Genomic DNA, 24,782 nt, shown 5'->3' on the forward strand with positions numbered 1-24,782 from the left:
CATTCTACAGCTGTCCCTCGGTATCAGCAGATTGGTTCCAGGAAACGCAAGGATACCAAAATCTCAAGTCCCTTCCATAAAGTGCTGTAGAATTAATATTTTCACATACCACCTATGATCCTCCATGCACACATGCTCAATCACACCTGATTCTTTGCAAGTCCATGGATGGTAGCCTGCCAGGCTCTTCTGTCCATGGGATTCTTGAGATAGGAATACCTGAGAGGGTTCCCATTTCCTGTTCGAGGGGATCTTCTCAACCCAGGGATCAAACCCGTGTCTCTCTCACACTGCAGGTGGATTCTTATACCATTGAGTCACCAGGGAAGCCTCACATAATCCTCCAATCTACTCCAAATCATCTCTAGATTTACTTATAATACCCAATACAATGTAAAGTATATGTAAATAGCTGAAAACTCAATTTTGCTTTTTGATACTTTCTCCAATTTTTCTTCACAATTGTTTCAAGCCAAGGTTGATTGGCTCCATGGATGAAGAACTCTTAGGTATGGAGAGCTGACCTTATACTGTAACTTGTTTAGTACTATAGCTTGCTTTAAGATACATATCTCAGAGTTTGCACCATAGCAGCAGTTATCAATAACTCTCATTCCTCTAAAAAGCTGCATAATACTCCATTTTATGTGAACCATGTATTTTAAGCACTGCTCTATTGATAGGTGTTTACATTATTTCTGATATTTTGCCTGTATAAACAATGCTACAACGCTTAAACATTTGCCTGTGTGGATTGTACAAATTGGGTAAATTCCCAGAAGCAGAAGAACTGGGTCAAAGTGTAGGTATATTTTTAATGCTGATAGATATTACCAAATTACCCTACAAAGAGGAAGTGTCAGTTTGCATCATCACCACCAATGTGTTGAGAGTTTCTATTTCCCCATGCCATCAGTAATAGAGTGTTCGCATAACTTTTGGAATCCTTGACATTTTTGGACCCTTGAACAAACCATAACAGTAAAGATGAGTGAAAAGTGTCATCAAGCCACTGTCTTGCTAAAAAATGATATGCTTCACTTAGAAAAATTGCTTCTAACTAAGCAATTTCTAGGATTCAGCAATCATCACCTGTGTCCTGTCCTGTCTAATTATTTAGGTCCTATAATATATCAATGTGAATTGTACTACAACCTGCCAATTATTCAAAACAGTATCTCTATCCCTGGCTGACTAGACCAGTTTTGATCAAAGTGAAACATAATCCAAAAAAACCAAAATGACTCACATTGTTTCACTTGAAAATCCTGCTTTGCTGTTAGGATAAAAATTAACACATAACATTTCTTTGGTTAACTAACCAGTAATTCTATTTTATGTATACATTATAACTAGTGGCTGTAACTAAAACTTGATATAGTACTTGAAGAGTCTTACAAGCTTGTAAGACAAAATGTCAGGCCTGTTTTTGTATAGCCCTTCCAGCTAAGAATGGTTTTTACAGTGTTGAGACTGTGGAAAAAAAAAAACAGGACTTCCCTTTCTGTCCAGTGGCTGCGAATTTGCCTGCCAGTGCAGGGGACATGGGTTCAATACTTGGTCCAGAAAGATGCCACAGGCCGCTAGGCAACTAAGCCCATGCTTCACAACTATTGTGGAGAAGGCAATGGCAACCCACTCCAGTACTCTTGCCTGGAAAATCCCATGGACGGAGGAGCCTGGTGGGCTGCAGTCCATGGGGTCGCGAAGAGTCGGACACGACTGACCGACTTCACTTTCACTTTTCACTTTCATGCATTGGAGAAGGAAATGGCAACCCACTCCAGTGTTCTTGCCTGGAGAGTCCCAGGGACGGGGGAGCCTGGTGGGCTTCCATCTATGGGGTCGCACAGCGTCGGACACGACTGAAGCGACTTAGCAGCAGCAGCAGCAGCAGCAGCCACAACTATTGAACCTGTCTCATAGAGCCCAGGAGCTACAACTACTGAAGTCTGCACCCTAGAGCCCGTGCTCTGCAAGAGAAGCCACAGCGAGAAGCCTGTGCACTGAAATGAAGAGCAGCCCCCACTCCCTGCAACTGGAGAAAGCCTGCACAAAGCAACAGCGTCCAAGCACAGCCATAAGTAAATAAGTAAATCTTAAAAAAAAAAAAAAAAAAAGGCAGAATAATATGTGAAAGAACCCTTATATTGCCCACAAAACCTATTTGTAAACTTTACAGATAAAGTTTGCTGAGTGCTGGGGCTTCCCTGGTGGCTCAGCTGGTAAAGAATCCACCTGTAATGCAGGAGACCTGGGTTTGATCCCTGGGTTGGGAAGATCCCCTGGAGAAGGGAACCTACTCCAGTATTCTGGCCTGGAGAACTCCATGGACTATATAGTCCATGGGGTCATGAAGAGTCGGACAGGACTGAGCGACTTTCACACACAACAGAAGAAGGGCACTAGTGGTAAAAAACCTGACACAGGAGACAGGGTTCCATCCCTGGGTCAGGAAGATCCCCTGGAGAAGGGCATAGCAACCCACTCCAGTATTCTTGCCTGGAGAATCCCATGGACAGAGGAGCCTGGTGGGCTATAGTCCATGGGGTCACAAAGAGTTGGGCACGACTGAAGCAACATAGTAATTTGCCTTTTTTTTTTTAAGGACTAACATTTACAAAGGGGCAAGTCTCAGAAAGTTTTTAGGCTAAAAATTGTAAAGTGAAATAGAAACCACTCTGGATATCTTCCTAATAAGGTCTAGAAAAAAACAAGTGCATGTTTTAGAGCACTTAGGAAATGACTCCTCAGAGAACTTATGAACATCAATAATTTGGGCTATATACAGATATTAAATATATCCATGGCATTTTGCAGTTTATAGGGTACTTACAAGCATATTAACTCAATCTGAGGCTCATAACATTCCTGTGAAGGAACAGTAGGTCAGAAATGTCTATTAACTTTCAGAAGAGGAAAGTGAAGCATAGAGCTGTAGAGTGATCAATCCAAGATCAACAGCAGTAAGTGCCAGGATCAGATCTTGATTCCAGATCTTGAGATTCAACATGATATAATTTTCATAGGTCCACATTTCCATAATAATTTGCATCCTCCTTTTACCTTCAATTTGTGTAAGACTTTATCAAAAAAGATAAAGAAAATGCATTATATCACAATTATAAACTCTCATTTGAATTCACATATCAGATCAAAAGGGAATTCTCAAATCAGATTCTTTTCATGACATTTATCCTGATTGCAATCATCCTATAAAACTTAATTTTTCCTTAAATGAATTCAAAGACATGAAAACTTATAACCCTATATTCTAAATATAAACTCCATTTCCTTAAAATATGATGTTCTTATCAAGACTGTATGAATCTGCATAAGGATAGACATATAGGACAATAAAATAGAATGGAAAATCTAGAAATAAATCAATATATTTATGGTCACTTGATTCTCAACAGGGATAACAAGAGAGTTCAATGAGGAAAGAACAGACTTTTCAACAAACAGTGCTGAGAAAACTAGATATATGCATAGAAAAGAATAAAGTTGAACATTCCTGCCTAATACCTATTCAAAAATTAACTCAAAATTAATCAAGGAGTAAAATATAAGAGCTGAAACTATAAAATTCTTAGAACAAAATATACATGGAAATCTTTATGATTAAGGACTAGGAGATGGTTTCTTAGATATGACACCTAAGTCAAAGGCAAACAAAAGGGAAAATAGAAGAACTTTGGTGCTTCAAAAGACATTACCAAGAAATTGAAAGACAACCTACAGTAGTCTAGTATCCAGAATATTTTTTTAAAAACACTTATAAAACAACAATAAAAAGGCAAATAACTGAACTTAAAAATGCACGATGCATTTGTGAAGACATTCTCCAAATTGTTGATAATAAGCCCAAGAAGATGTTCAATATTCTTAGTCATAAGTCAGTCAGTCAGTTCAGTCACTCAGTAGTGTCTGACTCTTTGCGACCCCATGAATCGCAGCACACCAGGCCTCCCTGTCCATCACCAACTCCCGGAGTTCACTCAGACTCACGTCCATCGAGTCGGTGATGCCATCCAGCCATCTCCTCTGTCATCCCCTTCTCCTCCTGCCCCCAATCCCTCCCAGCATCAGAGTCTTTTCCAATGAGTCAACTCTTTGCATGAGGTGGCCAAAGTACTGGAGTTTCAGCTTTAGCATCATTCCTTCCAAAGAAATCCCATGGCTGATCTCCTTCAGAATGGATTGGTTGGATCTCCTTGCAGTCCAAGGGACTCTCAAGAGTCTTCTCCAACACCACAGTTCAAAAGCATCAATTCTTCATCGCTCAGCCTTCTTCACAGTCCAACTCTCACATCCATACATGACTACTGGAAAAACCATAGCCTTGACTAGACGGACCTTAGTCAGCAAAGTAATATCTTAGTCATCAGGGAAATGCAAATCAAAACCACAGTGAGATATCACTTCATTGTATTACAATGTCTATAATGAACAAGACAAACATTAACAAGTGTAGCACAGGACATGAAGAAACTGGAACTCTCATTCATCACTGGTAGGAATGTAAAATGATGCAGGCTCTTTGGGCAAAAGTTTGACAGTTCCTCAAAATGTTAAACACAGAGTTACCATATGAACCAACAATTTCACTCCTAGGTGTACACTTGAGAGAACTGAAAACATGATCACATAAAATTGTACACAAATGTTCACAACAACATTATTCAGATGAGCCAAAAAGTGGAAACAACACAAATATCTATCAACTGATGAATGGAAGTAAATGTGGTATATCCATACAATGGAATATTATTTGGCCAAAAAAAGGAATGAAGTACTAACACACACATAGCAACATGGGTGAACATTGAAAATTTCACGCTAAGTGAGAGAAGCCAGCCACAAAGGCCCATTATTGTATGATTCCATTTATGTTAAATGTTCAGAACAGGTAAATCCATAGAGACCCAAAGGTTAGTGATTGAAAGAGGCTGGAAGGAGGAAGAAGAGGGATTGACAGCTGTCTGGGGTTTCTGTTCAAGGTGATGAAAATGTTTTGGAATTAAATACTTGTGATTTTTCACAACCTTGTGAACATACGAAAATCCACTGAGCTTTACTTTAAAAGGGTGAATTTCATGGTATGTGAATTATAAATTATAAATCATAATAATTTGTAAATGAAATTCTTTAAGTTATCCTACCAATATTATCGTAATGTAAAGCTCTAATAAGGTTTTTGCAGGAGCCAATAAATATAAACAAGAGGATATTTCAAGGGAAAGTTAATATAGTTAAAGTGGCAAAATAATAGCATTAGTTCATAAGTAGACTGGGAAAGTAAAAGTAAAAGTGAAGCTGAAAAAAACCCCAAGATTAATAAAAAAGTCTTCTAGATCCAGAACATGTTTAGGTGACAGCAGAGAAAAAATAAACTAATTTCTTATTTAATAATTTTTCCCTTGTTTGACTATAACCCTGAATCATAACACCTCAGAGGCATTTCTAGGGTGTATGTGTGTGTGTGTATCAGTTGCTCAGTTGTGTCAGACTCTTTGTGATTCCATGGAACTATAGCCCACCAGGCTTCTCTGTCCATGGGATTCCCAGGCAAGAATACTGGAGTGGGTTGCCATTTTCTTCTTCAGGGGATCTTCCCAAGCTAGGGATTGAATCCACGTCTCCTGCAATGCAGGCAGATTCTTTACTGTCTGAGCCACCAGGTAAGCCAACTAGGGTACATGAAGTTTTAAAAAATAGCATTATTATGACTCTATTTTACTTGCAGTTCAACTAGATGAAACCAACCACCCAGTATTACACATTAGTATATGATGAAGCCAAGAAATTTCCCTGGAGGCTCTTTCCTAATGCTTTACCTGCTAGCTATTTTCATGATGAAAATGTCAACTATGTCAATTTTAAAGTGACATAATAGAGCCGTATTTGTATCCCTCAGTCTAAACTCATGAAGAATTACTGTTAAGTACAAAAGCCAGTGTTTATTCCAGCTTACATTCTTACACTGTCTAGAAACCTTCTGGTTGGATGAGAATATTCCATTTTCTGGTTACCTACCCAGAAATTAAAATTTTAAAGGAAATTTTAATTTTTTATTTTAAAATGAAATTTAACTGAAGTTCAAGAATAATAATTTCTACCTCAAATCCCAGCCACAATGAATGAATAAGCCATTTACCAAAGAATTGTGAAGGAACAAGATCCTCTCACATTAAACACAAGATGGAGACAATGATATCATCTCTTGAGAGATTTCTGGAAAAGCCATTTTGCAAGAGTGCTTTATGTAAATACCAGGACTTGTTGCTTTATAAGCAAAGGTCAGCATTCTCTTTAGCCTCCTCTTTGTAAGGTCAGTGATCATATGGGATACATGCATAACGCTTCCATATATTCATTTTACTTAATCGGTACACCAACCCTACGACAGTAGAGACTAGGAATTATTACACTATTATCCATTTCACATTTTAGAAAGCAGGGATTCAAAATAGAGAAGTGACTTGCCCCAAGTAACCAGGCTTGTAAGCAGCACACTCAAAACTGGATCTTCTAATATCAGATTTCACCTTCTTTCCACCGCATGCCCTACTTCTCCAAGTGAGCCTTATCAAAGGCAGACACACATTCTACAATGAGAGGGATGACAGAATGAGAGGTAAGGAAGGGAAGTGGTGAGGAAACAGAAGGGAACGATGAGAGGGGAAAGAAGTGTTTCATTAAGAAATGAATCTAACCACTCTCAATTGACCCAAATGTCTCTTAAGTGGCAACAATGCTACAAGTTACCCTTCTCTGAATCCTATGCCGCCGGTGTACAGCTACTGTTATTAGTTGAGAATCATGTTCGAGACTTACATGTCTAAAAGGAATTAAAGATTTTTCTCCTCCGAGTTTCTGACAGCTGAACCTAGCCCCTCCCACAGTGGTCCGTGACCCTTAGGTCTCGGTCACATTTAATGCCTTAGGGGCCCGAAGAAACCGTGAGATGTGGGGAAATGAAGGGAAGAGTGTTTGGGTTTGGGGAAACGGGGAGGCTAAGGTTGGGCTAAGGAGAGGGGGAGCCTGCGGTGGAACTGTGGTTGGGGGATGTGGGTTTTGTGGCTGAACTCGAAGGTGGGGTAGGAAACCAGGATCAGAGCTGACAGCGTGAAGTTAAAGGGTTCAGGAGACGAAAAGGGGAGCTGAGGAGCTGACAGGACCAGAGAAAGACCTTGGAGAGTGCGAGGCTGGGTGGTCTCCGCGGGGCGGGGATGCAGACGAGGCCCCTCTCGAATGTCTGTGATTGGATGCTCTCTTAGATTCCGCCTCCCCGGACCCCCTCCCTATAAGCCCCGCCCATGCCTCCGGGCGCGCGCCTGGGGAGCGGGGAGGGGGACCAAGCTGAAGAAGGGGGGAGGCGGGGGGGGGGGTGGTGAAGAGGAGAGACTCGTGCACGCGCTCCACTCGCTGCGGGTGCGCGAGCAGCGCGCTCCCGCCACCCGCGTCGCCATCTTTTCCCCCTCAGTCTGTCTGTCTGCTGTTGGCTTTGTCCGTCTGCAGCGCCGCCCCTCGGCTCCCCACCACCGGCACGACCCGGAGCTGCCCTCTGCCCGCCGGGGCCCAGTCGCGGAGAGCCCCGGCCCGGCGGGCCCGAGCTACGGCTCGGGGCCCATTGTCCGGCGGTCTGTCTGTCCGGAGGCGGGGCCCAGGGACCCGGAGCGCCGCGGAGCGCCGAGGCGCCGGGTAAAAAGACCCCCCCGACTCTTTCCATCCGGGACCAGGCTGAGGATGCAGGGGCTCCTCGCCCCCTCCCTTGGTCGCCGGCTGTCGGTCCTTTTGTCAGTCTGCGTCTGGGGAAGGGGCCAGGGGCTCACTCTGGCCTGGGGGGCGGGGGCCGTCCTGGCTCTGACCCTCCCCTTGCCCCCGGCTCCCGCGACGCGGCTGGACCCGGCTGACTCCCCACCGCGGCCGTCCCTCTTTCCCGTCCCTCTGGCGATCTCGGGCGCGGGAGGGGTGTCCGCGCCGCCGCCCTCCCCGCGTGGGCCTAGGTCGGTCTCAGCCGGGCACCGCCGGGACGGCCCCGGCGTCTGACAGGCTGGGCTGGAGCTGGGGGAGGGAGAGGATGGGCGTGAGGGTGCCGACCCGGGTATCAGTCCGGAGCCGCCGTCTCCAGAAAGGCTTCTAAATTTAGATTTCTGAGAAGACCATATTGTCTGAGCGATTGTCTGAGCCGCCTCGGAAGACCTCTGGCTCTTGGCTGATAATTCCCGGGAATCTACCTGTGCTCCTGCTTCAGGAAGCCAGAGGGACCGTCTCGGCTGAGTATACACAATCTCCGGACCAAACAGAAGCGGGAACAGGGTGAACCGGGAGGCGGCTACGTGACCAGCTTTCTTGCCCTCTCCTTTCTGGCAGGTACAAACCACTGGGATTCAGGAGAGTTTACTTTGCTCCGTGGGAACTGCACCGGATCTGGAGGTGGGAGTGAACCCTCTTTTCTTAAAGCTTGGATTTCACCCATTTTTTCCTTGCTGAAGTCTGTGGCGTGCCCTGGAACCTGCAGCCTAACACCTGTGAGAGATCAGGGACAGCGTTAAGAGGAGTTATTGGCCTCCCTCCCAAGGATTCTTAACCTTGTTCTAAAGATGGACAAAGCTGCCTCCCTTTTAAAATAGGATCCCTTGTAAACCTGAATCTTCCCATCCTCTTTTTCTTTCAGATGGTGATGTTCAGGCTATCCATGTACATTTTTGTATGGGTTTCGGATTACGACTTGGGAACTGAGTCAGTGTTGATAGTAAAACTGAGTTAGTGAACTTTAGGGCACTGTGTCTATGGAATTCATTAGCTTTTACTGCTGTAAAACAATTGGCTAATCTCTGAAATCTTGTTGTGCAGTCAAGAATGTACCTCCAGTGCTAGGTTTTTTAATTGTTAATTAAGTAAATGACATTTATTTTCAAGAGTCCAAAACCCCACAGGCTTTCTCTTTTTTTTTGAGGGAGGTAAGAATATTTGCTTCTGTTTTCCCTTCAATCCCTCAGGTGTGAAGTCAATCCCATTGGGTACCATCTGGCTGGTTCCTCATTTGACCACTAGGAGGATTGTGAGATGCAGTGGACACTGGCGATTTAAATATGCAAATACTGATCTGTTTCCGACTTGTAGCTTTAGTATTGTTTAGTATTTAGTATTGTTGCCTCACCAAGATGATCTGAATAGAGCCTGTCTCAAATTATTTGGCCTTCTTTTGAAGGAACTTTATTGCCTTTATCTCATAGTTTCAATTTCAGATCTTGATGGGAAGAAAATGTAAATATTAGTTAAGATTTCGTTTCTTCCTTATACAATAGAGAGCTATAGCTCTGCAAATTTGGGGGAAAAAATGATAGGCAACCTACATTTCATTCAACTTTCTGTTTTGTGATTCCACAGACTTATAGAAAAAGACCCAAAGTGTAATATTCATTCACCGCTTCAGTTTATAACATAACTACTTGATTAAAAAGAAATCATCTACACAAACAAAACTTAGAGAACACATTTCATTAACATTAGCACTCAGCATTCTATCTTAAAATTGATTTTTACTGTATACATTTGGAGTGTTTTTTTTTTTTTTTAATTAAAGGTCTGAAAAAGAACTGTGTTTGATATGCAGATATGATAGAAGACTGCCTGAAAGCTGCTTCCTTTGCCACTTCCTGTGGAGGCCTGTCTTTGCCATTTGCGGTTTCTTTCTTCTTTTGGTAAGGGGAGGCAGGATCTGATTACAGGTCTGAGGTCCTTTCTAGCTACATAGAGGAGTTAGTTGGCATAACAGGAGGCAAGTCTTCACTAACTTGAGTGCAAAGTATAGATAGTAGTAAGTAAACCTCTCATAATGCCTCTTAAGGCAGTAAACTACAATTTTATATTTGCTTATTCAGTGTGAGTACAATTTGAGAAGGCAGGAACTGAAAGAAAAGTTTGAGGGTGATCAGGTCCACATTCTTATCTTTGGTAGGAAAGAGAATATCTCTCTTTTCAATCTATGTCTGTTTATTCACTCTGTCTTTCAAAGAAAATTCACAGCTTCCTCTACTAATCCATTTCAGACTCTCTAACAACACTTAATGCTGGGAAAGCCTTTCTTATAACTAACCAGGAACTGTAGGCGTAAGTATCTGTTTCCTCCTATTTCAGGGAAGCAGGTGCATGTCTCTGCAACAGGTCTCATTTGGGGACTTTTTCTCTTTGTTCTTCCCACTCTTTGCTACACAGAGGCTGGATTGAGAAGAGGCACTACAGTTATTAACTTTGACCACCACCTGGGAGCATGTGAGCAGGGCCAGGTTGATACTTCACATTGGGGTATTGAATTAGTACTCAACAGCGTGGACGGCACCCAGCTCTTCTGGTGAAAGCCCATCTTCAGCATTGGAAGTCTGATTTGCTTTAGTGCCCTGTCATCCACAGTGCCTGGCACTGTGCCTACATCACTAGATAGAGGCTCTATTCCCCGTGTTTTCATTGACAGGTGCCCAAGAGTTTTTAGATAGTTCCTGTTTCACAGGAATGTGGTGCCTTTGTCCTCTCCAGGAGACATAACCTCTTGAAAAAAACATCTGGAGGCTCCCATTGGTGCAGATTGCAGGGTTTGACTTCCAGAGGGCATGTGACATGTGAGCTGCCACCGTCTTGAGCTTCCTTTGCTTCCTTTTACAATTTGTGGGGTGAGCCCACAGTGTTTCTAATGCTGGTTGCCTGAGTTTTTCACTTTCTTTTCTACCCCGTGACCTTGAACATGATTACTTAACAGTATTCTGGATTCCACAGGTGGATTTAGAGTGGAATCCTCTAAATCCTTTAGACTCCCCTCTCAAACTTCTTGGGACCTTAATGTTATGCTAGAGATTTATTCATTTCTCTCTCTAAGTAGTACAGTAATTTATAAATGGTGAGTTTTATATGCTCAAAAACTATTTTAAAAAGTCTTTTATCTTTTAATTGTGTATAATTTCCAGGCTGAATGACACATGCTAACATTATCCTTTTTATTGTAGGTCAGCACCTTGCAAGGAGGTGGTAACATCCAGTCGTGAAACTGGGAAAAGCCAGAGCTCTTGGATCAGGGAAACATGTCCCGTCGGAAACAGACAAATCCAAATAAAGTTCACTGTGAGTATGGGGCTTTTTTCTTCTGAAACCTGGGAATGCTGAGGGTTGGAATGGAAGAGTAATCTGAATTTAGGTGATTGGCTCACACTCATTCTTGAAGCAAAAAAGAGTCAAAGGTGTCAAATGTGATGGATTTAAAGTGTGTCTGTGCTAGGGGAAGTCTTGGAAACCTGTCTTAGGAATAGGTGTTCTTGATTCATCCTTAGTATTCACATTAACAGATATTTATAGGGTTCCTACTCTGTGCAAAGCCTTGTGCTAGATACCAAGGCTATAAAACAATAAAATGATACATAAGACTAAAGTGTAGCCACAGATATATAGAGAGGTAGATGAGCATATAGCAAGATAATCTATGCTAAGTGTCAAATAAGGATGCTGTGCACTGTGTGTACTACAGAAGTTAAGAGGAAGGAGAGAACTCCATGGACTGAAGTAGCGAGGGAATGCTTGATAGAAGAGGCCCCACAACATGACTTTGAACTGGGCTTTAGAAGGTAGAAGGTAGGTTTTTTTAAAACAGAGGAAAGGAGAGGTAAAATCAGGTAGGGGAAACTGCATGAGCGAAGATACAAAGAGGGAATGCACATGATATGTTCAGGGAACAAGGAGACTTTGTATGAAGCAAAAGTTTCATTCGTTCAGAAACCACAGACTATGAGGTTGGAGATGTTTAACTCTACATTGCAGAGGCCTGAAGGCCAGGCCAAGTTCATACTTCATTGTGACTGTAAGGAGATACTGTAAGGTTTTTAAACAGGGAGAGTGGAGTGACATTTAGACCACAAAGCAGTGTGCGGAGTGGATCACATGAAGGAGAGACTGGTAACGGCCATGCTTTACTGCCTTGCATTATTTGTCAGCAGGTTCATATGTTTGTTTTAGTTCAGTAATTGAATTGTAAACTTCTGGAGGGCAGACACTATGTCCCATATATAATTCCTGCTCTCCCTTTCAACTTTTAGCACTGCTCAAATTTGTTGTTGTTTACTTACCAAGTCATATCCAACTATTTTGTGACCCCGTGGGCTGTAGCTCGCCAGGCTCCTCTGTCCATGGGATTTCCCAGGCAAGAATACTGGAGTGGGTTGCCATTTCCTCTTCCAGGGTAACTTCCTGACTTAGGGATTGAACCCATCTCCTGCTTGGCAGGTGGATTTTTTTTTTTTAACCACTGAGCCATCAGGGAGGCAGCGCTCCTCAGAGTAGGTGTTCAAAAGGGCCTTATTAAATTAGCATTAACATATTTATGCAGATTTGAGACCAGTAACCAATTTCCCTTGTTCTGAGCAGATAAATATCTTCATTCAAACATAAAAAAGAGACAAATAGCCCCCTGTTGTTATGGAGGACTGACTAAAGCACAGCAACATTTGAAGGGAATTCAGCATTAGAACATTTGAAAGTTGTTTTTTTTTTTAAGGAAAGAAATCCTACATTTGAGAGGTAGGTTAGTCAAGGAGTTAAAAGGACTAAAATTTATTAAAAAGATACTGTATGCCAAACAGTGTGTACCTTATTTTATTTTATTGGGTAATTTCAAGAGTAGGAGAGAAAACCATAGGTACAGAGGAATTAAGTGGACTTCAGTATGTTATAGATTAAATGAGTTTAGGGTGGCAAACATTCATATACAATTAATTCTTCTATTCAAGTCCCAGAAGAGTTGTATAAAACAGAGCAGGTTGGATGCTTCTCAGAGTGTTTTCTATAGTAAGTGGGTCTGGAAGGCTGCTTAATATAAAAGTGAGTGGTTCAGGAACAATTTAGAAATTGCTGCCAAAACAGTGAAATTTAGTGGCCCTAAATGTGAGGATTGTCAAGAGAGCTAAGATGAAGTATCTGTAGCATAGGTAATTGAACACAGAAGTTCAGAAGGATTGTCTTCTCTGCTCTGGTTTGAAGATGAATATTGATAAAGACACAGATGTTTCCCCAAGAAGGCAGGGTAGGAAAGGAACTTAGTAGAGTGATGAGTTCACAAATAAGGCAGTCACTGGAGTTTGGATTTACCTATTAAAGCCACCTGTCCAAAGAGACTTGGAGGAATGTAGCTCACAGAGATGATATATGACTGTGATCAGTCCAGGGGAGCCAGTAAACGCTTGTGTGGCAGATTCCTACACCCACATAGCATAAATCCATAGCCGCATCTCTTCCCATGGTAGTCACTCAAAGCCAGGGTGAGCTGCTATTGGAGTTGGAACACAGGCCATAGAGAAGAAGGGAATACCATATCCACAGCTGCAGAAATGCAGTTTTCTAGAGTTGAGCTAGTGAATATCGTAGTACAGTGGTGGGGCGGGTGGGACTTTGCAGACTGCACTGGTGACCATCAAGAGGGTTATGAACAGCAAGGTTCGGGTGCAGCTAAAAAGCAGACCTTCAGGGAGGGGACCTTTGGGCAGGAAATTGTGAATGCATCTCACACGATGGACTGAGAAAGAAGAAAGACCCTGAGATTTGCTAGTCTCTGGCGACCTTCTGCTTATTTACTATTTGGGGACTAAAGCTGATCCTCCCTTTTTTGAAAGAGCATTTTCTCATTTCCCATGATAATAATGACAAGTGGAAATTAATAATTTCAGTCTTCTGACCACGTGAGCCTTCTATCCCCTTGTGGTGAAATAGAACCAATGAAATATATTGAATTTAATGCCTCTCCTCTATTTAAAGTAAATGGAATGGATTCAAGTTCTGGGAGGTGGGAAGGTCTGCAGAAGCTTTGCTTAAATGTCAAAGCCAATCGGCATTTGAGCAGAGTAATGGCTGAGCTCCATCAGATCTGCTTTCTGGGAAGAAAAGCATTGTGTGGCATGAAGCTCAAAGCCCGCCTGAAAGAATACATTAAGAATCACACTGCTGTAGCACGGCAGCATCTGTCAGATCTACTTTAGAAGCCAACGCACAGGGTGCTCTGGCATATACTTGGTTTTCCTCAGGACTGTATCTGGATCTAAATTATCGTCATGATCTCTCCTTCTCCCAGAAACATCTAGGCACTCTTTATGTTTTGCCCAGTTGGTTAATAGACTTGATGCAGAGCTTTTGGAATAGAAGTCCAGAATTATTGTTAGTTACAGAGGAACTGCTGATAGCTTGTGATCTCGGTTAGATCTCTTCCCTCCCTCCTTCCTTATCTCACCCCCTTCTGAGTACAAACTTCTGTAAACTGTTTCTAGAGTGGTTTCAAATACAGTCCTTCGCACACTTTCATTTGATGTGTTTGTACCAAGCAAACCACTTAAGTAAAGGAAAACTTTTTCTTAAGAGACATTTGTTTTCAAATTATATATGAGACTGAAAACTTCCAACTTCAATTAAAGTTTTTTAACTTTTACATAGAAGTAGGAAAAAAGGCTTTAAAGTCCCTCATCTTCTAAAATGTGCAGTTTGTTTTGTCTTTATTCATTGTCAGCATCCTTGTAAGATAATGGTTCTGTTCCCATCATGTGGTAGCACCTCAGTTACGGAGACTGTAAGCTAGAAAAAGAATCCTAAGCACCTCATTCCTAACACTAACTTATTTTATTCTGAATTTGACATCTCTCCTAGAAAATGTCTCAATTGCTTTACTTAATTTCATTCCACCAGACATTGCATTTATTTAACTGCACCAAAGACTCAAGAAAGAGAATTGTAAAATCTTCATCTCAGGCTTCTCATCTGTTCTACAGACTTGCTTGCGTGACTTTATTCTTATCTGGTCTAAAAAACCTTAGCCAAATCAGACCAACAGTATCTAGATTTCATACCGTAAAAATGAGAGGTAGCACCTTGCTTTTTACTGTTGAGCTTAGATGACTTTTTCTCAACTATCAATAGACAAATAAATACCCATGTTAATTAAATAAGATGGTTACTTTACATTGATATCTAAAAACCAGAGGATTTTTTTTAACCTACTCCAATAGTCTCAAGACAGAAGGAAATAATAATTCTACACTGTAAAAGCAGGTAATTGTGTAACACTTCTTAACGACTAGTATCTGTATAGATCATATCATACCTGAGTTAATATGACATACTTTTAGCAAATATCACTACCTTCTTATGAAATAATCCTTTTTTATAGTTTTTATATAGTTTGCTTTATGTTGATATTTAAAATAGGAATATCCCTGAGGAGTAAAGTTTACCTTAGCCTTTTTCCCAAGTCAGGAGTGGAATAAAATATGGGACCATAGCTTTTCTTTCCAAACTGCCAAAGGCAAGAATAACAGAATTAATATAGCCCAACTATCCAAGGTGAGAATGCTCCCAAAAGGCCTGGATAGGATGGCTGTATTATACAGACTCTTCTCTGTTCTGTGAAGGCCTAAATATTTAGATAACATCAAGAGTAGTAAAATTTTAGCCCAGGTTAATGGAGACTAGACTGAATTACTAGCTGATCTTAAAAAGTACATATCCTTTTAGATGTCCTTCTAATCCAGTGGTGATTCCCCATTAAGAAAGGAGGGGAAAGCGTAGATTCTTGGTGTGTTAAAAACCTAGCTGGTTTCTAGATAGGCTTTTTTAGAGATGTCTTTGATGCGGATGGTCTGCCCTTGATAATTATATGCTAGTACATAACTTATTCCTTAGTGTCATACCTGCCACGGCCACCAGGTCCAAAAACATGCATTTACCCAGAGTTCATTAACTGTTCCAGTTGGCCTTGGTCTTGTGGTTACAGAGGAACCAACAAGGAGAAATTCAATATTTTACTCCTGCAGAGAGAAAAGAGAAGGTACTATAACAAAGAATTCATTTTTTGCTCTCCATTGCTATAATTTATACCCAGTGTGTCATCCTGAATATTATGAAGGTTGACGTGAAGCGGCTTATTTTTCCTTTACTTGAGGGCTGTGTATCTAGAAGTGCACTTAGACTTTCAGCATCTCTGTTCCCACTCACGGTGTCATTCAGAGCAGCATAATATCACTCTAAGCCAGGCATGGTAACTCATCACATGGCATCAGAACCAGGAACATGATGGTTCCTTCCGTCGTTACTGGCCTTGAGGATATTATTTTGATATTTGCACTGTGTATATCAGTTTCTCCTGGAAGGAAAGCAACACTAACAGTAGGATCAGAGCTATTCTTATCACACGGAGACAAGCATTTGTTTTTGGTAACATCACTCTAATGAACCGCTTAAACTTCTGTTGACAACTATGCTAGAAAGGAGTTGAAAAATATGGTTATTAAGGGTTGGATAGCCTGGAGTTTGAATCTTTATTTCCACCATAGATCTTAGTTTTTCTCCCAAGTAAAATATGGATAGTAATTCCCACGACAAAGAGTCTTGCAGAGAATTAAAGTGAAGTAGCAACTATAAAGGAGGAGAAGGGGGCAAAAGAGGATGAGATAGTTGGATGGCATCACTGACTCAATGGACATGAGTTTGAGCAAACTCTGGGAGATGAAGAAGGACAGGGAACCCTGGCGTGCTTCAGTTCATGGGATCGCAAAGAGTCAAACACGACTTAGCGACTGAACATCAACAAAGCAACTATAAAGCACTTAACACAGCCTGGAACTAGGAAGTGCCAAATAATCACTATTATTAGCATTCAGCACTTAACATATAGGACATGTTCACTGAATATTTGCTGAACAAATACCTAAGTGAATCACACAAAGCCTGTGTGTGTTCTCAGTCGCTCAGTCATGTGCAAGTCTTTGCGACCCCATGAAGTGTAGTCCACCAGGCTCCTCTGTTTATGGAATTATCCAAGCCATAATACTGGAGTGGGTTGCCATTTCCTCCTCCAGGGGATCTACCTGACCCAGGGATTGAACCTGTGTCTCCTGTGGCTTCCTGCATTGGCAGGTGGGTTCTTTACCACTGAGCCACTTGAGAAGTCATACTTCACATCAGTTTCTTCACTGCCCGAAGACTAGTTGTTCAAGTCATTTGACCAGGTCATTTCTCCTAAATCATTGTATCAGCCTTGGAATCTGAGCCTGTTTAATTTCCCTTCTCTCTTCATTAAGAAAGCACCTGGCCTATTGTCAGACGTTTCACTAGGGCTTTTATTATTCTTCCTTGGTGGCTGGAGAATAGGGATTGTAGTTTCCACTCTGACTGAGATAATGGAAACCTTGAGAAACCCAATTCTTTTTTTCCTTATGCCTGGCCTCTTGGAAATCAAAGAGCACTTAAATGTTAACTCTTCAATAACCACACAGACACCAGGCGGAGTTCCTTGGGGTAAATGTACAATCAAGGATGGTTCCAGGGCTTTTGGATACTCTATACAAAGAGGAAAAAAAAAAAGACCACACTAAACCAAGGAGACTAAATGAAATATTATCCCATTGTGAACTGGTTGGCATGTTTCAGGAAGTTTGTTCCTCAGCAGACGTGAGTTCACATATTGTCCATTTTCCTTTTAATCAATCATTGAACCAATTTTTTATTTGCTTGTGACTAATTTTTATAGATGTGAGAGAGTCAAGGGAAAACTTCCATAGTATGTCTTGTAAGGAGAATGGATGAAAGATGGGGTCAGAGATATTGTTTTTAGATGGATCTTTTGAAGCACATGTTTATATAGTCAGAAGTTGGCAGTCAGGGCCATGTCGCTAATACACTAAGATTCGAAATTATGCCCAGATTTGTTGCCCTATCTTCATCCCATCGCTTTGCCTCCTCTTGTCTCTGTCTCTCCATTCCTGATGGAACATTATAATAGCAATTTATTACCTCTAAAAGGAGTCAAGAGTAGGAGGATTTAAGAGAAGCAAATGCTGCTTTCTAGAGCATCTGGCTTCTTGCCCAGGCAGAGTAGCTGTGCCCAAAAACCACTGGAGGCCACCAGCTGACTTGGAGATGAATGACCCCACCACAGGGTACCTGCCTGTCTCCTACCTTTGAATGGTCTGCCTTTCCAACCAGCTTGCCTGGGGATGTACCGCCCAGCTGGTGGCCTGACTATTTTTCCTTGTGACCACCAGGGGATCAAGTATTTGCTGGGCTAGAAGAGCAAGCCCGCCAGGCGATGATGAAAACTGATTTTCCTGGAGACCTTGGCAGTCAGCGACAAGCTATCCAACAACTAAGAGATCAGGACTCCAGTAGCAGTGAGTTCTACACCTTCTGGTAATGACTCAGGGCAATGGGAGAAGAATTATCAGAGTGTGTGTGCTCTGGGGATTGTGCATGGGGGTTGGGAGGAAGACATGAAGGAGATTTGTGGATCCTCAGTGTTCCCACAGGTGTTCTAAGGTGTATGGTCATATGCTTGTTCAGAGAGAGAACAGGTTTGACATTATGTTTTTTATTTTCTTTTAATTCAAGGACTGCAGTACTTGGCATAGTGCCATACATAGATAGGTTTGTGATAACTCTGATAGGGCCATAGGGATGTTTAGTATGCAAGGAGCCCCTGGGCTAGGTCAAATAAGAAAAAAAAGAAAATCCCTGTCCCTTAGAATCTATTTATTCATAATTAATAAATATAAGCATGGTATTCGTGAAAGTTTTGCTTGAGGACCCAGTTTTAATGCTCTGTAAGAGGATTTGCTTATTAGTGAGATTACATAGCATATAAAATGCTGATGTGGAAGTCTTCCCACCCCACGTCCTGAGTAGATCCCTTTGATTAAGAGATTGAAAAGACGGTGGCTGGTAACTGGTTGAGCCTCAGGGATCATCTGTTCCACGACTTGCTTGAACAAATACACTTCGAGATGTGTTATTTTCTAGGATGATACGCTCACTTTACTAATTTGATCCTTCTGATATTGGTTGTTATTAGTATCAATTCAGATTGACATTTCTGATTTTTCTCCACATTTGGGGTTGGAAAGGAAAGAAGAGGGAGAGAGTTCTGCACTCTTCTATGCACTACATTTTCTATTTAAACTAATATGTTAGCAATAAAAAGTAATTTAGCAAGTCATTGCTCAGGTATAAAAAAATAAACCCAAATATTTCTAGAAAATCTGTGGGAGCCACCAGTTTTAGTAGTAGGTGGGAATGCCAAATCTATAGAAGTCTGGTAGGTTTCCATTCTGGAAAAGTTGTATCACCCCTTTACATGGCAGACTTTTTTTTTTAACCTTTCTAGTAGATATATTCGAATTTTTGAGAAATTACAAAAAGTGTTTGATACAGTATTGTCTTAGACTACAAGTATACTAAATAAGCTGATGAGAAAACATTGTGTCATTTAATCTGTGCCAATCCTTATTTACTGAAGTGGATTCAAACTAAACCTTTGGACTGAGGAGTAGTGCACGTGCACCACAGATCTTTCCAGGGCTCAAATCCAGGCCACTAACCAAGTGGAGTCTCTGACAGAGACACAGGTAACTACCAGCAGGTGACATGGGTAGATTTTCTTTGGAAGAAAGGGAATGTGACCAGTTTTGCCCAGTTACTGGTAGATTTAGAAATTACTTAAGGGATAGTAGAAGATAAGCATCGTTAGTTAAGAAAGCCGAGTCCCACTGCCAATGCAGAGAGCCTGGTGAAGCTCCATCCTGTATTCCTCTCACTGACATTCAGGCCCAAGAGTCCAAGATCCAGGTGGTGTTGGGACGGGACTAGAGTCTGACAGCTTCCCCAGGTTTGGCTTCCTCTCGGGATCTTCAATGTACTAGCACTTTTTTTTCCCTTTCAGAAAGAACTCCTTACATTACTATGTTTTTGTTTTTTTTTTTTAAATCATTTCTTTTCCTATTTTATAATAGAGAAAAAAAAATCAGCTCACACAAACCTTGCAGATCCCCCAGCCACAGGCAGACCTCTGCACAGCCACATCCTACACCTAAACTAAAACAAACTCAATTCTTACTTTAGTCATGAGAAATGATGTTTCATCCCGAAGTAAAGAATATTTTGTTCCCTCCAGTTAAGCATTCAGTTATCCATCAGATAATCCAAGGAACCACCAGGAATAATGGACTTATTTAGCCTAGACTGCTGAGTTCCTAGCAGGGTTGAGGACACCGTGAGTCAAACACCACTGCAGAATGCCAGAGGTTGGTTGCTGTACTAACTCTTGCACTGTCCTGAGCAGCTTTTCCCCTAGAAAGTGACATTTTTACCTAATTTCCTACTACCTCCTTTATTGATAAGAAGAAAGAAAAACTTGGTGTTTCTACAAGTGCTCCTTGGGGTTTGTTGGGAGAGAAAAGACGAGTGGGTCTCAGAATAGAGTATGACACCATGGAGAAACTGTGCAGTGAGGTTAGGGACAAAAGTAAGTAGTAAAATCAGTGCTAAGTGTTGGTAAGTTGGAAGTGGTGTGTTGTCGGAATAAGCATGGTGTGAGGTGCATGGGAGGTGTGATTTGAAGTGTGAGATATTTGGGAACCGTGTGTAAGAAGGTATCGCTTTTATGATAATATACAAGGCTTAATAACCATTTTCCAATGCAGTTTTACCTCCAATTTTCTCTTTTGTGTATATATGACAATATAAGGAACAGTTAGAGCTGGCTTCCACTTAACATGATTGGTACTCAAAAAAAGCTCTGATACCAACTATATTATGGAAGATCTGGGGGTGTTTTCCATTTTAGCTGCAAACTCTTGGGTGGAAAGCAACACAAGATGTACTCATGCAAAAATCAGAACAAGTGACCAGTTTGTGTGTTCCAGGTGACAGTGAGGGAGATGAAGAAGAGACCACACAAGATGAAGTCTCTTCCCATACGTCAGAGGAAGATGGAGGAGTGGTCAAAGTGGAAAAAGAGTTAGAAAATGCAGAACAGCCTGTTGGTGGAAAGAAAGTGGCAGAGCATGAGGCAAGTGACAAATGGCTTCTGGGCACCCTTCCCCTTCTGCTCTGTCCAGATGCCTCTCCTCCACCTGAAGCAACTCTTGCCTCTGAGGGTCTCCCAGGTTTTCAGACGCAGCCTCTCTTCTTTTACAGCACCAGGTACCCTACCCTCAGGCACATAGTTCTCATCACACCCAGCCTTCCTTTTCCACCCGCCCACATATCACTTTACCCACACACAGCTCCTACTCCCAAAGCTCCCCACTTCTTTCTGGCAGAATGTCCATCTTTGTAAAACTATTAGCTGACTTCCTGAGATGTAATCTTAAATACGCTTGCAAATTTCAGTCACAGTGTTAAATGAGGTGCCATCCTTTCACTAAATTGTCTCTTGAGGATTCCTGCAAGAGGCATGGAAGGAGGGAAAGCTAGTGTTCTCCCTACAGAGTTTACCTTAGGGGGGAAAAATTAGATAAGCTCTCTGGAGTAATTCTATGTCTTCATGGCAGGAAGCCTTGGAGAAAATGAAGATGGGAACAAATTTAATTCCCTTTCCCCCGTCACTCTGCTTTGACCCACGATGGGAACCTGAGAATAATGTATGATGAAAGGTTGTGTTACTTTTAACAGGATACCCTTTTAGAAGAAGCAGGGGCAGGGAAGAGACTGGTAAACCATCTTAGTGAATTGCCTACTTGTTGTGTTGCAGGTCACGGAGAATTTGCATTCTGACCCATTACTTGGACTCTGCCAATGTCCCCTCTGCCAGCTCGACTGTGGGAGTCGGGAGCAGCTGATTGCTCACGTGTACCAGGTATGGATTGGGGAGCCACACGCTCTGGAAAACAGGCACCAGTGACTTGTTTAGCCTTTGCCTCCAACCCCAGAAAGAACCTTGGGTTGTTTTTGCTTCCACCCAGATTCCACTCTTAGAGAATAAGTGGGATACATTGAGTGAATATGTTCTGGGTTCCCAGGCAGACATTGTGAAAACTAAGTATCATTTTTTTCCTAAAGTAATTAATGTATATTTTATATAGTGAGAGAGAAATGGGCTTTGTTTTAAAGAAGAAAAAAATGAATTAACAGATGTTTCTGAAATACTGGAAAAAGTTAGTGTAAACCAATGCATCAGAACAAGATGACCGTCCAGTCGCAGAACACATGTGTCTTATGATTTGTAGTGGCAGCCTGGGCTTTACCATAAAGACCACTGGGTCGTGAGGGGAAGCGTTTCTTCGGAAGACTGATATTAAAAGATGGAAGGAAAGGCTGTGCATTTAAATACCTTCTGGGTACCAGTCTTCCCAGCCAGCTTCTAGACTTGGCCTTCAGTGCTCCTTTCCAGTGCACTTGTTGGGCTTCCCTGGTGGCTCAGGATGGTAAAGTGCACTTGTGCCTACACAGCATGGGGCAAACAGACCATGAGAAAGTATCCTGAGCTAAAATTCTTCTCCGGCTCTGAAGAGGAATGTGGCATCTCATTTTTCCCCAAGCCAGCCCCACATCCCAGAACATAGTCAGAACTCAAATCAGTGAAATCTGAGCAGTAGTGTAGATGGCCTCGCCCTTCTGAAAGCCCTTTAACATAAGCCTGTTCCTTTTCTGGATGCTAAATAGGGAGAAGAGTTCTTGTTCTAAGACTAAGGAAAGAGGGATGTTTCCCAGAAAGTAGTTCCTCAGTGGGTAGAACTTGTCCTGGAGCTGGTGTGAGTTGACAGATGAGGCTCTCTTTTCCAGCACACTGCAGCCGTGGTGAGCGCCAAGAGCTACATGTGTCCCGTCTGTGGCCGGGCCCTCAGCTCCCCAGGGTCACTGGGTCGCCACCTCTTAATCCACTCAGAGGACCAGCGGTCGAACTGTGCTGTGTGTGGAGCCCGTTTCACTAGCCATGCCACGTTTAACAGGTTAGCCGGGTGCCTAAACCTTTGTGCTGGGAGCAGATTACTGGGTGTGGCTTCTCCTTTGGCATTGCAAAGGCAACTGACTCTTGACTCTGGAAATACAAGGAAGGAGGCTAGTAAATATGTCCATTCCGTTAAAACACCCCCAAAGGGAAATGAATTCTCATGTCTTTCCTCGATCAGAATATCTTCATCTGGAAAGAGACGTGGGAAGTCTAAGAACCTTCATGATAAAGCATGGAGAAAGAAGTTAGAGAGGCCATGAGGACCCTCACAGGAGGACAGTCTCCACCGTGTCCAGGAAGCCTGGGGCTGTGTGCACTGTCCGCACCGTTTGCTAGTTAGTGTGCAAGGCAGGGTCGGGCAGGGGGAGGTGAAGCCAATGGACCAGACCTCCCCTATGGCAGCTCCCACCTCAAGGAGGACTGCCCTGCACAACTCCTACAGACACCATCAGTTTGGCTTGAACAGGACTGCACATCTTAAGGGCTCCTCCTCTGATTTCTGGTGGCTTGCTGTGGCAGTTGGCTCAGTCCCTAACTCCAGGTGGGCTTCAAGACTTGGTAGACACCCTGGCCCAAAGAAGGGCAAGAGTGGAAAGGTGGAGGAGGTCTCCCAAGTACTCAAACTGACCCCTAGTGGTGAACTTGGACTGACTGGCCTGGCAGGACAGAATAAATCAGGGCCTTGTTAGACCATGGCATTAACTGTACAAAATTTTTGCTTTCCAGTGAGAAACTCCCTGAGGTCCTTAATATGGAATCCCTACCGCCAGCCCACAGTGAGGGCCCCTCCAGTGCCGAGGGGAAGGACATTGCCTTTACTCCTCCAGTGTACCCTGCTGGAATTCTGCTTGTGTGCAACAACTGTGCTGCCTACCGGAAGCTGCTGGAAGCCCAGACCCCCAGTGTCCGCAAATGGGCCTTGCGTCGGCAGAATGAGCCTTTGGAAGTCCGGCTGCAGCGACTGGAACGAGAGCGCACAGCCAAGAAGAGCCGGCGGGACAATGAGACCCCTGAGGAGCGGGAGGTGAGGCGCATGAGGGACAGAGAAGCCAAGCGCCTGCAGCGCATGCAAGAGACAGACGAGCAGCGGGCACGCCGGCTGCAACGAGATCGGGAGGCCATGAGGCTGAAGCGAGCCAACGAGACCCCTGAGAAGCGGCAGGCCCGGCTCATCCGGGAGCGGGAGGCCAAGCGGCTCAAGAGGAGGCTGGAGAAAATGGACATGATGTTGCGAGCTCAGTTTGGCCAGGACCCTTCTGCCATGGCAGCCTTAGCAGCCGAAATGAACTTCTTCCAGCTACCTGTGAGTGGGGTGGAGTTGGACAGCCAACTCCTGGGCAAGATGGCCTTTGAAGAGCAGAACAGCAGCTCTCTGCACTGAAGCCACACCCTCCTGCCTGCCTTCCCGCTCACCACCCACCTGAGCCCACAGGGATCCTCACTCAGTCACCCTCAGATCCTATCCTTGCGGCAGAGGCAGGCCCGGGTTTGTTGCAGGTGGACCTGCATACCCCTTGCATGTGGGAGCAGGATGATGGGGTCAGGAGGGACCTGGCTCCAGGCTGCTGTGGACGAGGGAGCAGGCACTCCAGACACTTCAACTCTCCAGCCCACTGCTGCAAGGTCTGCGTATGGGACTGTGGGGTCCCAGTGTGGCCCGCGGAGTTACGAGGGCAAATAAATTAATTTTATCTTTACTGCCCTTTCCTGCTCTTCTCTTGATTTCATTCTAGCAAATGAAGTGATCTAAGACCTGGATGGAAGTTTTCAGGCTGGAACTTCCAGTGATTGTCTTTTTCCAAGGGAGGGTGCTCCTCCACTTAGGCTTTCCAAGCAGAGATCACTTATCTGGCCCTTCACAAGTTAATGGCAACATTGAGAAAGAACCGATGCCGGCTTTGTGAGGGTCCATGCCGACGACCCTAATGAGGCTCACCTGTGGTCCCAAGAGCTATTTCAACCCAGCTTTCCTTTTCCAAACTCAGAAGGAGACACCTTTCCCATGACTGGGGCTTCCCTGATAGTCTGG

At 43.1% G+C, this 24,782-nt stretch overlaps 1 protein-coding gene across 1 annotated transcript; it reads left to right on the top strand.

The window, feature by feature from the left end:
* Nucleotides 1-8,347: 8,347 nt before the first annotated feature.
* Nucleotides 8,348-24,350, top strand: ZNF821 (zinc finger protein 821). Its single transcript, XM_068992483.1, has 8 exons — nt 8,348-8,442; nt 9,626-9,713; nt 11,010-11,124; nt 18,072-18,197; nt 20,724-20,869; nt 21,554-21,658; nt 22,585-22,751; nt 23,480-24,350. Exons 3-8 carry the CDS (start codon nt 11,085-11,087, stop codon nt 24,132-24,134), a joined length of 1,239 nt encoding a protein of 412 aa, XP_068848584.1. The 5' UTR covers nt 8,348-8,442; nt 9,626-9,713; nt 11,010-11,084; the 3' UTR covers nt 24,135-24,350.
* Nucleotides 24,351-24,782: the final 432 nt, after the last annotated feature.

This window comes from Capricornis sumatraensis, chromosome 20, assembly GCF_032405125.1.
Source record: "Capricornis sumatraensis isolate serow.1 chromosome 20, serow.2, whole genome shotgun sequence".
Taxonomy (NCBI): Eukaryota; Metazoa; Chordata; class Mammalia; order Artiodactyla; family Bovidae; genus Capricornis; species Capricornis sumatraensis.

Excerpts from the sequence above, each read along its gene's own strand:
- ZNF821 (XM_068992483.1), top strand. The coding sequence starts at position 11,085 with ATGTCCCGTCGGAAACAGACAAATCCAAATAAAGTTCACT. Across the intron at positions 18,198-20,723 it reads AGATCAGGACTCCAGTAGCA|GTGACAGTGAGGGAGATGAA; the intron begins GTGAGTTCTACA and ends TGTGTGTTCCAG. Across the intron at positions 21,659-22,584 it reads TGATTGCTCACGTGTACCAG|CACACTGCAGCCGTGGTGAG; the intron begins GTATGGATTGGG and ends TCTCTTTTCCAG.